This window comes from Aristolochia californica, unplaced genomic scaffold (assembly GCF_029961685.1).
Source record: "Aristolochia californica isolate CCGP_79_NKW_82.1479 unplaced genomic scaffold, dmAriCali1.0.hap1 SCAF_13, whole genome shotgun sequence".
In the NCBI taxonomy this organism is placed as follows: domain Eukaryota; kingdom Viridiplantae; phylum Streptophyta; class Magnoliopsida; order Piperales; family Aristolochiaceae; genus Aristolochia; species Aristolochia californica.
This window is the reverse complement of record NW_027181804.1, coordinates 27,999,182-28,011,930: the sequence shown is the minus strand read 5'-3', so window position 1 is coordinate 28,011,930 and position 12,749 is coordinate 27,999,182. Positions and strand designations below refer to the sequence as shown.

The window sequence follows — 12,749 nt, the reverse complement described above, 5'->3', positions numbered from 1 at the left end:
AGCCAAGAGTCACCAATCATAGCCGATCCCAAGTTTCCTGGCTCCCGAGTTAGTTGTCCGATTTAGCTGAAAATCGGTGCATCCTAGATTTTTTTTTTCTCACTCTCAAATCGACGCTCCGACGAACGTCCTCCTGCCGCTGCCCGGGAGGCGAAACCGATTAGTAAGTGGTTCGTTTTCGCCTTCTACGAAACCCCCCAAAATCTTGGTTTCCCGCTTCCGAAGTTGAATCCCTTCAGCTGCTACTTTGCAATATATGTGATTTCTTGTAACAGGTGATTTTGTTCATTCGGTAAATATGTATAATTCTCACTGTCGATTCCCCTTCAGGAGATAGAATAGTTCAGATATTATTGTTTGGAAGAAATTTCGAGTTCTTGGAGAGGTTTGAACGACGATGTCTGACGACGGTAGAGCGCACCCAGATTGTATAAACGCCTCCAATCCTTACCATGAATGCGTTGAGTATTGCTTTCGAAAAATTGCCGAAGCGAAGGCTCGACGCGAGCAGGAGGAGGCTGAAAAGCTCGGAGCAGGTATTCTTCCTCTTTTATTTTTTTGAAAGTCATGTTTGTTTTGTTGGTTTGCGCGTGAATTAGTGTGTAGTGTTCAAATTTTTTCCTTTCAGTCCAATTTTTTTTGTTTTCTGGAATCGGTCTTGATTGTTCTGGAGTGTTATCTCTTGTGGGTGGTCATATATACTTGTGAAAACGTAGGTGAACAAATTGGAAAGTTGTATGTAGAGACTTATGAAAATATAAAGAGCAAATTTTGTTAATTACAGCGGTCATAGTATTCGTAAGATATTAAGTCTGATGAAGGTCTTCAGAATGAGAGAGGTTTTTCATATAAGCTAGCCAACTTTTATTAGAAATAGATGTAAAGGTTCTCGATCTTTGTGGTGAGCCTTTTGGTTTCTCTGGGAGTTTTGAACCAATTTATTCCAGTCTGAAGAAGGATAGTTTTGTTGTCTTTTATTTCTTATGTGCTCAATTTATCCTGTAATTTGTTTGCTGCTAAGCGCTGTTGTGTTGTAATTTCATTTCTTAGAGCTGTTTTCAGTATTTTTATGCTGCTTTTCGTGATTAGTTGTGTTGGAATAAACATTTGGGTGGAGATCTCCTGGGTATCTTCCTGCTGTTGTTGTATCTTTCTTCTTTATTTTGAAATTTGTCATCTAGGAAAGGGAGATGTTCATACTCTTTTTATTTTCTCTTGACTAGTATGCCCATGTAAGGTATATTCTCAAGAAGGTTGTAACCTTTTGAACTTGTTGCGTTTTAGAGATAAAAGATGATGCATCTGAGAATGCTCATAATCAAAGTGAAGATCCTGATGGACAAGAAGCAGAGTCCGAAGATGATGTTGCTGCTGCTGATGATGATCACACTAAGGAAAACCTCGAAGAAAATTATGCAAATCTCACAGGCAGACAGAAGAAGTTGTTTGACCTTAGGCTGAAGATGGTATATCACTTGTACTATGTTGAAAGTCTTTGAATGACTTTTCCTATCATCTTTCTTTATTTCCTGTTTTATTTTCTTTCTTTTTGGCAGAATGAAGCAAGAAAGGCCAATCAAACAGCAATGGTGGCAGAGAAGAAGAGACTAGAAGCTCCAGCTGAATTCAGAGGAATTTCAAAACAAAAATGGCTTGAGGATAGAAAAAAAAAATCGGGAAGCTTCTAGATGCTAATGGTCTTGATTTGTCGAAGGCATACATGCTTGATACACAAGAGATGGCTGAGGGAAAATATAAGAAATGGGAAAAAGATCCTGCGCCATGTGGTTGGGATGGTGAGCTTTAATTTTTCTTTTATATTACTTTTATACTATATTTTTCTTCTCCGACTCAGGCCACCAAGTTTCACAATTATCTAGAGAGCAAAAATTTCATGTTTTTCAGAAGAGATCAAATTAGGGTTTCCAAAATGATTGGCCCAATGGAATTTGGGTTTTATTGCATCAGCAGTGAGGAGTAGGAGTAAAATAATCGAATGATATTAGGTAAGCTAGATGTTTTGAAATAAATGAATACTTAATTCAAAGAGTCCTTAAGTAACATGGGTGAAATGTTTGAAATAACACGGTGGTACATAATTTATTTTCAGAATTAGGATTAATATTCTTAAGTAGGAGTAATATCTTTTAATATTTCTTTTCATCTCTTTAGGGCAATCATGAATGTAGGCTATATTGGACCAGGAAATTTCAGATCCTTGCCCTATTCTCGAGAAATTGAGAGTTATATCCTTCTTTGGAGCTATTTGATTTGGACCCTGATTTTAAAGGCAAAATAAAAAGGAAGAAACTAAAAAGTGTTGTCGTCTCTCTGGTAATTCTTACAATTAGTGTTACAATTGAGTTTTCTCTTTCCAGGTACTTCCGACTTTCTAGTGGTCCGTATTTGTGATGCATGGTTTCTGTCTTAAGAGGTTTCCATTGCATCGCCAGCTATGGTTGATGAGTCTTTTCTGAAAATCACTATCTTTTCCACGTGATAACTTGTAAAGGTCAAAGTGATGGGCTGTGTTTCTATTCTTTGAGGGATACATTATGTCTTAAAGGACTCCAGGAGTGGTTTGGCTATTGGTTCTCTCTAGTACCATTTTTAGCATGATATTCATCATAATCGCTTGCTTGCATACAGAATTTTGTGGGTTTTGTCACCGTGGTAAGCAACTTAAAATTTTCTTATAGTCCAGTTCGATGAACTACTTCTTTTTTAGTTAATCTCCATGCTCCATTATGTTGAATGACCTTCTTTTAATGTACATGTATATAGATTCCACTGGTTTAGTTGGTCTCCATGCTTCATTCATCAGTTTTGTATCTTCATTTTGTCTTTTTCTTTTGTCAAAAGTTAATCAGGCAATGCTTTCAGGGACATCTCCCAATTTCAGAGATCATGGAAGAATTTGTTTGTTCTACAGAATTCAGTCTAGGCTAATTCGAAAACTACCAGAGATATCAGAGTGGACCATTATCGTCCCTAGACTCTTAGCTTGAAAATAGACTGTAGATCTGCACAAAACTTTTGTAATATATTGCATAGTATACATATGAAGATTGGATGGCAAGTTGAGAATTGAGGCTGATCCTCACTGTTGTCCAGCCTAGAATATGGTACTAGCTATAGAGCTTGACATCGTTTTTTAATTATCCATGTTGTTTGTATGATAAGAATCCTTACTGATCCAATGCTAATACACGAGCACAGGACCAATTGACGCCGGACAGGATAGCGATTATCCTGCAGGCAGATCAACTTGCGAATCACGGGAGGAATAGGCGAAATCTGCCTGAAATCGTAGAGAAATTCTCTCAGATTCAAAATATCATTCAACTCCATTCCTCTAAAACCTAAACAGTCTTTTAACCGAACGCAACGCCCCCGACAAGCCCGGGCTGCAGCTCAAAATAAAGCAAACCCTAACCCGGGTTCAATACAATAGATCCGATTAAGGATCCGACTACTTACACAGGATCCGATTCAAGGATTCGAATATGTACCCGCATCACATATTTTCGCCTGCATCAGTCGCCGCGGGTTGGAAAGAACTCGCCCTCGAGGTCATATAGCGTTAGCGGACCCCAGAAAAGAAGGAAACAAAGGGGGAACAGGAAAAACATCAGAAGGCCGCAAATGACATGCGGGAATGACCAGCTACGCATGCTCAGGCGGCAGTCCAGGAGGAGGATCCTCCGTGACGTCGCCATGCTCGACGCAAACCCTGGACAGTGAAACCAGGGTAGTAAGATCAGCCATCGGAGGAGGAGTGGGTCGTGCCTGATGTGGTGCCAACACAATCTTCTTCCCGTTGTTGCTAAAGGAAAAGGTATTCTTCCGCCCATCATGAAGAACACGGCGATCATACTGCCAAGGGCGGCCTAACAACACATGACACGCTTCCATAGAGGCAACATCACACCAAACAGTATCGAAATATTTCATGCCGATGGAAAAAGATACGAGACATCGCTGATCGACTGGTACCTCAATGCCTTTAGTCAGCCATGTCAACTTGTATGATTTGGGATGACGATCCGTCTTCAACTGCAATTTCTGGACAGCCTCTTCAGACACGATATTCTCACAACTGCCACCGTCAATGATCATCGTGCACACTTTATCGGCGACTGTGCAGGTCGTGTGGAAAATAGTGGTTCGCAACCAATCATCCCCTAAATCCACCTTGGGAGTCAACAGACTCGGACAAACAACCAGAGTCGCATGGCCATCACCATACAACACATCTCCATCGTCATCATCGTCATACACAGGCTCCCCAAACTCCGCATGTTCATCTACCACTTCTTCTTCAATCAGAAGATTTTTTTTTTTTTAATAATAATAAAATAATAATATAACTTCCCCGGAATTAAAATACCTCGACGGCGAAGAAACTCCCGAAATCGGGATTTCGGAGCCCCTCTATTTTTGAAATCGAGGCCTCTCCGGCGGTCCTCTCCGGCTGTCGTCTCCGGTAGCTCGTCGCCGCCTGCGACGCTGGCTCGTTCCGGCAACGAGGGTCTCCCGTCTCGGAACCCCCTTTCTCGGCACCACGAAACTCTGTTTCGGTGCTCGATTTTCCGGAATTACCGAACCTTTTCTGTCGTCGAGCTCCGTCGACGGCAGATACGATTACGGCGACGGCGACGGCAACGTCGCACAACAGTTCCGGCGGTGACGACGTCGATGCCGACCCCTTTCCCTCCCGAATCCCTCTTTTCCGGCAAAGCCAGAGCCTCTGCTCTGTTTCTGTAACTTGCTCGGTCGAGGCCCGAGCTCTGCTCAGGTCGAATCCGAGTGTTTCCGGCAGCAACGTTGAGCGGTAGCTCAACGACGACGGCAGCAGTGTTGAGCGGTAGCTCAACGGTGACGGCGATGGCGACGGCGTCGTCTTCGTCGACCCTTCTGCTCGCTGCAGCGTCTGGCTAGATCAGCTTCGTCTCGAGCCTGAAGCTCTGATACCAACTGACGCCGGACAGGATAGCGATTATCCTGCAGGCAGATCAACTTGCGAATCACGGGAGGAATAGGCGAAATCTGCCTGAAATCGTAGAGAAATTCTCTCAGATTCAAAATATCATTCAACTCCATTCCTCTAAAACCTAAACAGTCTTTTAACCGAACGCAACGCCCCCGACAAGCCCGGGCTGCAGCTCAAAATAAAGCAAACCCTAACCCGGGTTCAATACAATAGATCCGATTAAGGATCCGACTACTTACACCGGATCCGATTCAAGGATCCGAATATGTACCCGCATCACATATTTTCGCCTGCATCACCAATTCACCCAGGACTGAGCTTCAATCTGATTCTTCTATTTGTAAAATGTTCTGATGGGTTGCAACTTTTATGATGTATCGATGCAGTTTTTAATCAGAAGACCCTGTACTTGACATCATTTTTTAATTATCCATGTTGTTTATTTGATAAGTAGCCTCACTGATCCACACCCAGTACTGAGCTTCATTTTGATTCTTCTATTTGTAAAATGTTCTGATGGGTTGCAACTTTTATGATGTATCGATGCAGTTTATAATCAGAAGACCCTGTACTTGACATCATTTTTTAATTATCCATGTTGTTTATATGATAAGAAGCCTCACTGATCCAATGCTAATACACGAGCACATGACCATTTCACCCAGTACTGAGCTTCATTTTGATTCTTCTATCTGCAAAATGTTCTGATGGGTTGCAACTGTATGATGTATCGGTGCAGTTTTTAATCAAAAGACCCTGTACAATGCTTACAAGAAGCGCGCAGAGAACATAGAAATTGACTTGGAAGAATACAATAAGCAGAAAGAAGCTGACCCTGAGTTCTATCGTAATGCTTCAAGTCTTCAGTATGGCAAGGTAGCATTCTTCAGTATGGCAAGGTACCATGGTTTGAGGAATGCATCTCCTAATTCATGTCTCTTGTCTGCAGGCTTCAAAGATTTCAGAGGACAAGATACAGAAAATGGTGAACGAGCTGAAAGAAAGGGAGGCGAAGAGGCAGTCGTTTAGCAGGAGGCGTAAGTTCCATGAGGATAAGGATATCGATTCTATCAATGACAGGAATGAACATTTCAATAAGAAGATTGAGAGAGCCTTTGGCAAGTACACATTGGAGATCAAGAACAACCTCGAGCGCGGAACTGCGTTGCCTGATTAAAGAAGCTCTTTCCAGACACATCAATGGCAATCCTGTTTTCTCATGGGTGTAATTTACGTCGGTTAGTTCTGGTGAATTGTACTGGGTGATCCAAGATGACACAGTTATGTCACTCGGAAGTCGAGTATACCCGCTTCTGTTACTGTTAGCCATTGAAAGAGGCGGAGGTTGATCTGCTAAAACCCAATGCAATAACATTTGATATGTACCAATTGAACGTGTGTTTGATGTTACAGGTAGAATCTAGAATTACAGGCAAGGTCGCTCGTATCGGATTTCCGATATGTATCGAAGATCCCAAAATCTGATTTGCATTGGGTGTATCGGTTAATATATTTCCAATGTATTGGCATGTATCGGTTTTAATAAAGGATGTATCGGGTGGTCTAAAATCCGATAATCCGATATATACGGGCAACCTAGACGGTGGAAAACATGCAAGACAATTGAGTTGCCGCCCAATTTCTCTGCTTCACTATATTTATAATAATTTTATTATCTTTATTGTATCATTAAAATTATAATAAAAAGTATAATAATATTTTTTAAATTATTTAATTTAAATTTAATAGTAAAATTAGGTGCGAACTTAAAGTCTATATTTTATTTTTTCATATATATATATTTTATTTATTTTGGAACTAAAATTTAATCTATAAATTCCAATATATTTTATTTTTCGTAGCCATGTAGCATCCGAATCAGCAGAAACCGACACCTTTCACTTTCGGCCGAAACGTTTCTGCCGTGACGTCCCGTCTTTCGCTTTTCTCTTATCCTGTAGCTACTTCGACCGCTATGTGCCACGTGTCGAACAGCTGAACAGTTACGCGAGTAACACTAGTCTTGACGCAGAGTACGGTAGAGAAAATAAAATGGTTGTGGTGAAGGAGACGGGAAGTGTTAGCGGGCGGAGCGCGTAGCGAGTAGCGGGCATCGAGCTGGCGGTCGCAGCCGAGATGACGAGAGGAAAGCAGAAGATCGAATCCCAGAGACGAAATGCCGAGAGGAATCAGAAGCCCAAGGGCTCCCAGATCGAGGCCAGAGCGGTAGCTCTCAAAGTCAGTTGTCCGATCTGCAAGGTTAATTCGAAACGAATCTGTGTTCGTTTTGCTTTATTTTTTGTGCTTTTTGTGTTTTGATCGGCCGCTTTACTGAACATTAGATAACATTTTGCGATTTACCAGAGCCGCTGTTTTTCTTTTTCTTCTTTGTTTATATCGTGCGATATGATTTCTCTTTTCTGTGGATTTCATCTGGAAAAAATTGTTTTTTGTGTGTGTGTGTGTGTGTGACCTGATCACTTATTCTGGAAACTTTCGTTGTTGTTGTTGTTTCCATGTACACGCTACCAGGTCCTTTCATGAAAGCATTATATAAAAGAGGTATCGTAGGAAACTGCAAACTCTCTGACGCGCAAAAGATATTTAATATTTAATATCATTCCAAAGAGATATATTGTGTCTTGTTCAACATTATTAAATGGCTATGCTAAGCGTGGACTGTTACGGGAAGCTAAAAATTTCCTTGATAAAATGCCTGAGAAATATTATTTTTTGGAATTCTATGATCAGTGGGTACCTAAATCATGGAGAATTTCGGAGGCTAAAGAATTGTTCAATAAGATGCCCATAAGAAATTCATTTCATGAGCATTAATGATTGGGGACTACTGACTGAAGCTCAAGAGTTGTTTGATCAAGCACCTAATAAGAGCACTTCTCTTTATAATACCTTGTTGTCTGCTTATGTTGAATGGGGTTGTATGGAAGATGCATACAATCTATTTAGTGAAATGCCTGTAAAGGATGAGGCAACATGAACAACAATGATAACTGGTTATTCACGATTGTATAGAAGAGATGCCCGTAGTGGAGTATGCTAGACAATTAGTTTAAGAGATACTAGGAAATTGTATAAAAGCTTGTATTGCAACTATTTGGGGATATATGCAGAGTGGAGATGTTAAGATCACCCAAAATATATTTGATAAGATGCCTATTATAGATGCTGTTGTATGGAACACAATTATGGGAGGATATGTATAGAATAAGATGTTTGGAGATGCTTTAAAACTGTTTCTGGAGATGCCAATAAGTGACATTTGGTTGTGGAATTTGATTTATGTTCTTGAAGGAGACATGGTAAAGGCATTCAACTTGTTTTCTTAAAATGCCAGAATGTGATCAAACTTCATTGTATACTATAATTTCCTGATACCAAAGTTAAGAAGCGTTAGTTTTGTTCTCTCAGATTATTAGTGATGGTTTTAGACCTAATCAGGGTACATTTACAATTGTGGTTTCTGTCTGTGCATCTCTAGCATCACTTGGATGGGGAACAGCATTACATCTTTTGTGCTATTAGATCTGGTTATGAATATGAAACAAAGGTCAGAAGTTCATTGATTACAATGTATGCAGAGTGCAGACTCCTTGCTGAGGCTTATGATTTGTTTCAGAGTGTGTCAAAACAGGATACAATTGCATGGAATGCCATGGTAGTGGCACAGACTTATTAATGGATCTCCTGAGGAAGCACTTAAGCTGTTCCCCTTCATGATTCGATTTGCACTGAAGCCAGACTATGTGACCTTTCTAGGCTTGTTGACTGCCTGTTCTCACAAGGGTATGGTAAGACAAAGGTTTGGAGATCTTTAACCTCATGCAAAGCCATTGGAAATTGATCCCTAAAGCAGAACGTTATACCTTTGTTGTTGGTCCTCTTGGACGATCTAGGAGACTGAGTGAAGCTTATGAGTTTATAAGTCAAATACCAGTAGACATCCCTATTTATACATTTGAAACTCTATTAGGTGCATCTAGACTTCATGGAAATCTAAAACAAGCAGAAAAATTATTGCTCAAAAAATTATGATTTTTAAACCTCCTGATGGAGGGGTTTATGTAGTGCTATCAAACATTTATGCTTCAAAAGGAAATCAAGAGGATGCATCAAGAACACAATTGCTTATAAAAGAGTGTGGAGCAAAAAAGGATCAAGCACGTAATTGGATCGCAATATAAGGAAAAACCTATGCATTTGTTTCTAGTGATAAATCTCATCCTCAGATGAAGGATATGTATAGGGAGTTTGAAAATCTTTCTCTCGTCATGGAGGAGGCAGTGATTCACTCTTGATGAAGAGACAGCGATTCACTCTTGACGAAGAGACGTCAATATTAGATCTCTGGAAGCATGGGTAGAAAATGTTTCTACAGATTGTTCTACAGATGCTTTTTGATGATTTAATGTTTTTGAAGAGGACCCTCTTCAATTTCCTGTATTTGACCTTTGGCTTGTGAGTGGAGTATGCGAAGAAGTGCCTTGGACCGGAGTTTGTAGAATTGGGATCACTTAATACTTACATGGCCCTGCATCAAGTTCATGCATTAGAGACTTATGTGCTGAAGCAATACAATCCTAAGTGGATCCACTATGGTGAGTTTGGAGGCATCTGCGTCACCTGAAAACTGAGTTTTGTTGGATCATTTGCTCCCTGCAATTTAAAATAAGCTGTGAGCCATCTGGTATTCAATTTTTGTGTGAGAAATATAGAAAAGGTAATAAGCAATAGGCGGTGAAAGATTCAACTTCATAACTAAGAGACTGGGTTGGTGGTCGGCTGTTTAAAAGTATTCTTACACTTGCATAGCATCTTCTTCTAAGAATATGAAACCAGAAAAAAAGTTATCGGAAGCACATATTTGTAGTAGACTTTTGATCGCCAGAACATGAGAAAACTTGTGATGAAGGTACTGTATTATTCATGACTGTATTGCACTTCGAAACACCTTTGGCAGACTCGTTTAAGATATTTTAGCAAATTGGTAGAGATTGTAATTCTGACAAGCCCTTTCTTCACCTGCCAAATTCAAACTATGACCTACTCCTGATCATGTTTTATTTTGTTTTTCTAGAATGCCTGTGTTCACATAGCATTTTTAGCTTTGGTCTGTTTACATACCAGATTTGTCTTGTGAAAAGGATGTTTTTAGCAGCATAATTCAAATATTTCTCCAATTCAACCATGCGGTAACTTGTGACGACCATGAGTTTGCAGGTACAACTAGCAAATTCCAATCAGCTTGGTGATCACTATGCTTCCAAACATCCAAAAGAGAAACCTCCCACGGACTCGGGTTGATTTCTACTCTCCCTTGTTATGTGGTCAAAACTCAACATGTACTCAAAAAACTATAAATTGTGAGAAACAAACGTAGGTATGTACAGTTTGGTGTCGAGAATGGATACAAGATTTATTAGAATCATGCAGTAATGCGTGGAAACCCATGTTAGTTTGATGAACTTCTTTGGATTAAATGGTTTTCAACATAGTTTGGAGAATCAAGGACGATGTGTTCTTGACTGTTCGGAGGAAAATAATTCCTGAGTTTTATGGCTTGTCATATGATCTGTTTACATGCTGCTCTTATCCAGGATTTCTGTTTCTTATTAATCAAACCAGAGATCAAATCCTTGTTATTAAAAATATGACCAGTCTCAACTGCCCAAGATCTTTGAACCCTCATATGTAAAATCGTTCTTGGAAGTAGAGTCTAGAAGGGGAAAAATAAGCTTTACAGTGTCCAAAGGGCTTATCAGAACAACTGAGATGTCTTACAGAATTGTGAAACTTCCCCTGGTTGTATCACCTTTGCATGTCACAGTATGCAAAGGAAAAATTAGCTCTGACGAACCTTTTGTAAAAGAAAAATATATCCCATAGCCCAAATGGCTCACAAAAAATATTCCCCCCCCTACCTTGTCTTCTGTCACAGATCCCTGCAATCCAAATCTTGTCACTGATCACTGCAACCCAAATCAAGTTATAAATTATAAATTATAAATCAAACAACAGTATAAAGAAATGAAGAAAGAAAGTCTCCTGGTATTTTTTCTTGTTTCTGTTCTTCGCCTGTTTGTAATTTCTCAGAGATCTTCACGAATCAGTTTATTCAAGAGAGTTGAAATTAAAACATCCCTTTTCTCAGCCCGAGTCTCTTCCCTCATTCTCCTCTGTTCTTCTCTCTCCCGCCAGGCCTGCTCCATAATCAACCTCTCCCTCTCCATTTTCTCCATCATTTGACGCCATTCTTGCTCGAACAGACGCCTCTCCTGGGCTCGCCTGTCCATCATCTCCCGCCACTGAATCTCCATCCTCTGCTGCTGCTGCAAGAAGTCCTGGAGGAGCTCGTGGATGCTGTTAGTCTTGGACTTCTCCGTGGTATTTGGACGCGGCCTATCCTTCTCCGCCTTGCGCTTTCTAGTCCTTGTCGTGCGCTCGTCTTCGCTGTCGTCCTCGTCGTCTTCGTCCTCATCGGAAAAGTCGTCCGAGGATTTTTCCCCGCTTAGTCTCTTCATTTTCTTCTTTATCGGGGTTCCCCCTGATTCGGATTCGAGCAGCAGGCGCTGCATGGTCGTCGCGCGTTCGGTGAAGACGGCATGCAGTTCGTCGAAGAACGGGCATTGTCTGCCATTGTCGGCATCTGAGGTCTCTTTTCCCTGTTGTGCAGGAATAAGATACCATTCTTTCAGTCTCCAACCATGCGACTACGAAATCAGAGAAAGGTCAAAGTAATTAAAAGACCCTTTTCTCTTTGATTTGCCTGTTTCTTCGAAACAAATAACAAATTGGAATCTGAATACTTAATCTCTAACTTGATCTCAAAAGTTAGCCTGAGAGCTTTTGAATCATTCCTTTACAATATTCACTTAAATTTTGAACAAATGAAAGCATAAACCGATAAAAAAGAACAAGCTTTATAGTGAAAATCATTAACAAGCTTGCAGAAAATTTGAGGTATATGTTGTAACACAAATTTGATATGCTAAATCCGGAAATCATTCGGAATCCAACCAAAATCGTTTCAAAACACAACAAGAGTTTATTAGAGAATCAAATCAGTTCTGGAAACAGAAAAAAATCAACAACAAGAAACTACCACTATCCTTTCCTCATTATATGATAAATCTCAAAAAAGAAAACCCTTCGGTCCCAAAAGTAGCAAAAATTAATCCAACACCTCATCCAAATCCAAGAACTAGTAAAAGAGAAAAGAAAAACGGAATAACGTAAGCAAAAACCACCTTGTACCGATTAACCAAATTCTTCCACTTGCATTTGCACTGATCCGGAGTCCTCCGGTACCCTCTCTCCTTCATCTTCGCCGCCACAACCTCCCACAGCGTCTTGTTCCTCTTCGCCACTGTGAAATCCCTCTCCAATTCCGCGCGAATTGCTATAAAATCCCTCGTTTCCTGATGACTCCATTGAGGAACCCGGTCGTCTTTCTTCTGAGATCCGCCTGCCCCAGACATGTCCGGGGAGATCGCCGCCTGGTTCAAGTGCAGAGGGAGACCGGATATCATGCCCATCCGACTCAGGGCTTCATTGTCGCCGCTACCTAACATCATCCTCGTCCAGGACTGGGATTAGGGTTTCTGATGTTTCTTCTTCTCCCTTGGTTCTTCTTCTTCTCCTGCGCTGTTACTCTTATCTGTTCGTCGTTTCTCCAATTATTTTACTGTTACGAAACGCGGAACTCTCTTTCGGCTCTGCTTTCTCGAAGCCGTGGCGC

At 40.7% G+C, this 12,749-nt stretch overlaps 1 protein-coding gene, 1 long non-coding RNA gene and 1 pseudogene across 2 annotated transcripts; 2 read left to right on the top strand and 1 right to left on the bottom strand.

The window, feature by feature from the left end:
- Positions 1–126: 126 nt before the first annotated feature.
- Positions 127–6,483, top strand: LOC137948797 (uncharacterized; annotated as a pseudogene).
- Positions 6,484–7,058: 575 nt separating this feature from the next.
- On the top strand, positions 7,059–10,554 carry LOC137948174 (uncharacterized). The gene is made up of 2 exons (XR_011111590.1): positions 7,059–7,252; positions 10,232–10,554. It is a non-coding gene; the product is annotated as an uncharacterized lncRNA (long non-coding RNA).
- A 147-nt stretch (positions 10,555–10,701) lies between these two features.
- Positions 10,702–12,749, bottom strand: LOC137948173 (trihelix transcription factor GT-3b-like). Its single transcript, XM_068794155.1, has 2 exons — positions 12,259–12,749; positions 10,702–11,673 (listed from the first exon to the last, which is right to left on the bottom strand). Exons 1-2 carry the CDS (start codon positions 12,583–12,585, stop codon positions 11,101–11,103), a joined length of 900 nt encoding a protein of 299 aa, XP_068650256.1. The 5' UTR covers positions 12,586–12,749; the 3' UTR covers positions 10,702–11,100.

Coding starts and splice junctions, on each gene's coding strand:
- LOC137948173 (XM_068794155.1), bottom strand. CDS start 12,585: ATGATGTTAGGTAGCGGCGACAATGAAGCCCTGAGTCGGATGGGCATG. Junction 11,674..12,258: donor ATTTGGTTAATCGGTACAAG/GTGGTTTTTGCT, acceptor CCTGCACAACAG/GGAAAAGAGACCTCAGATGC.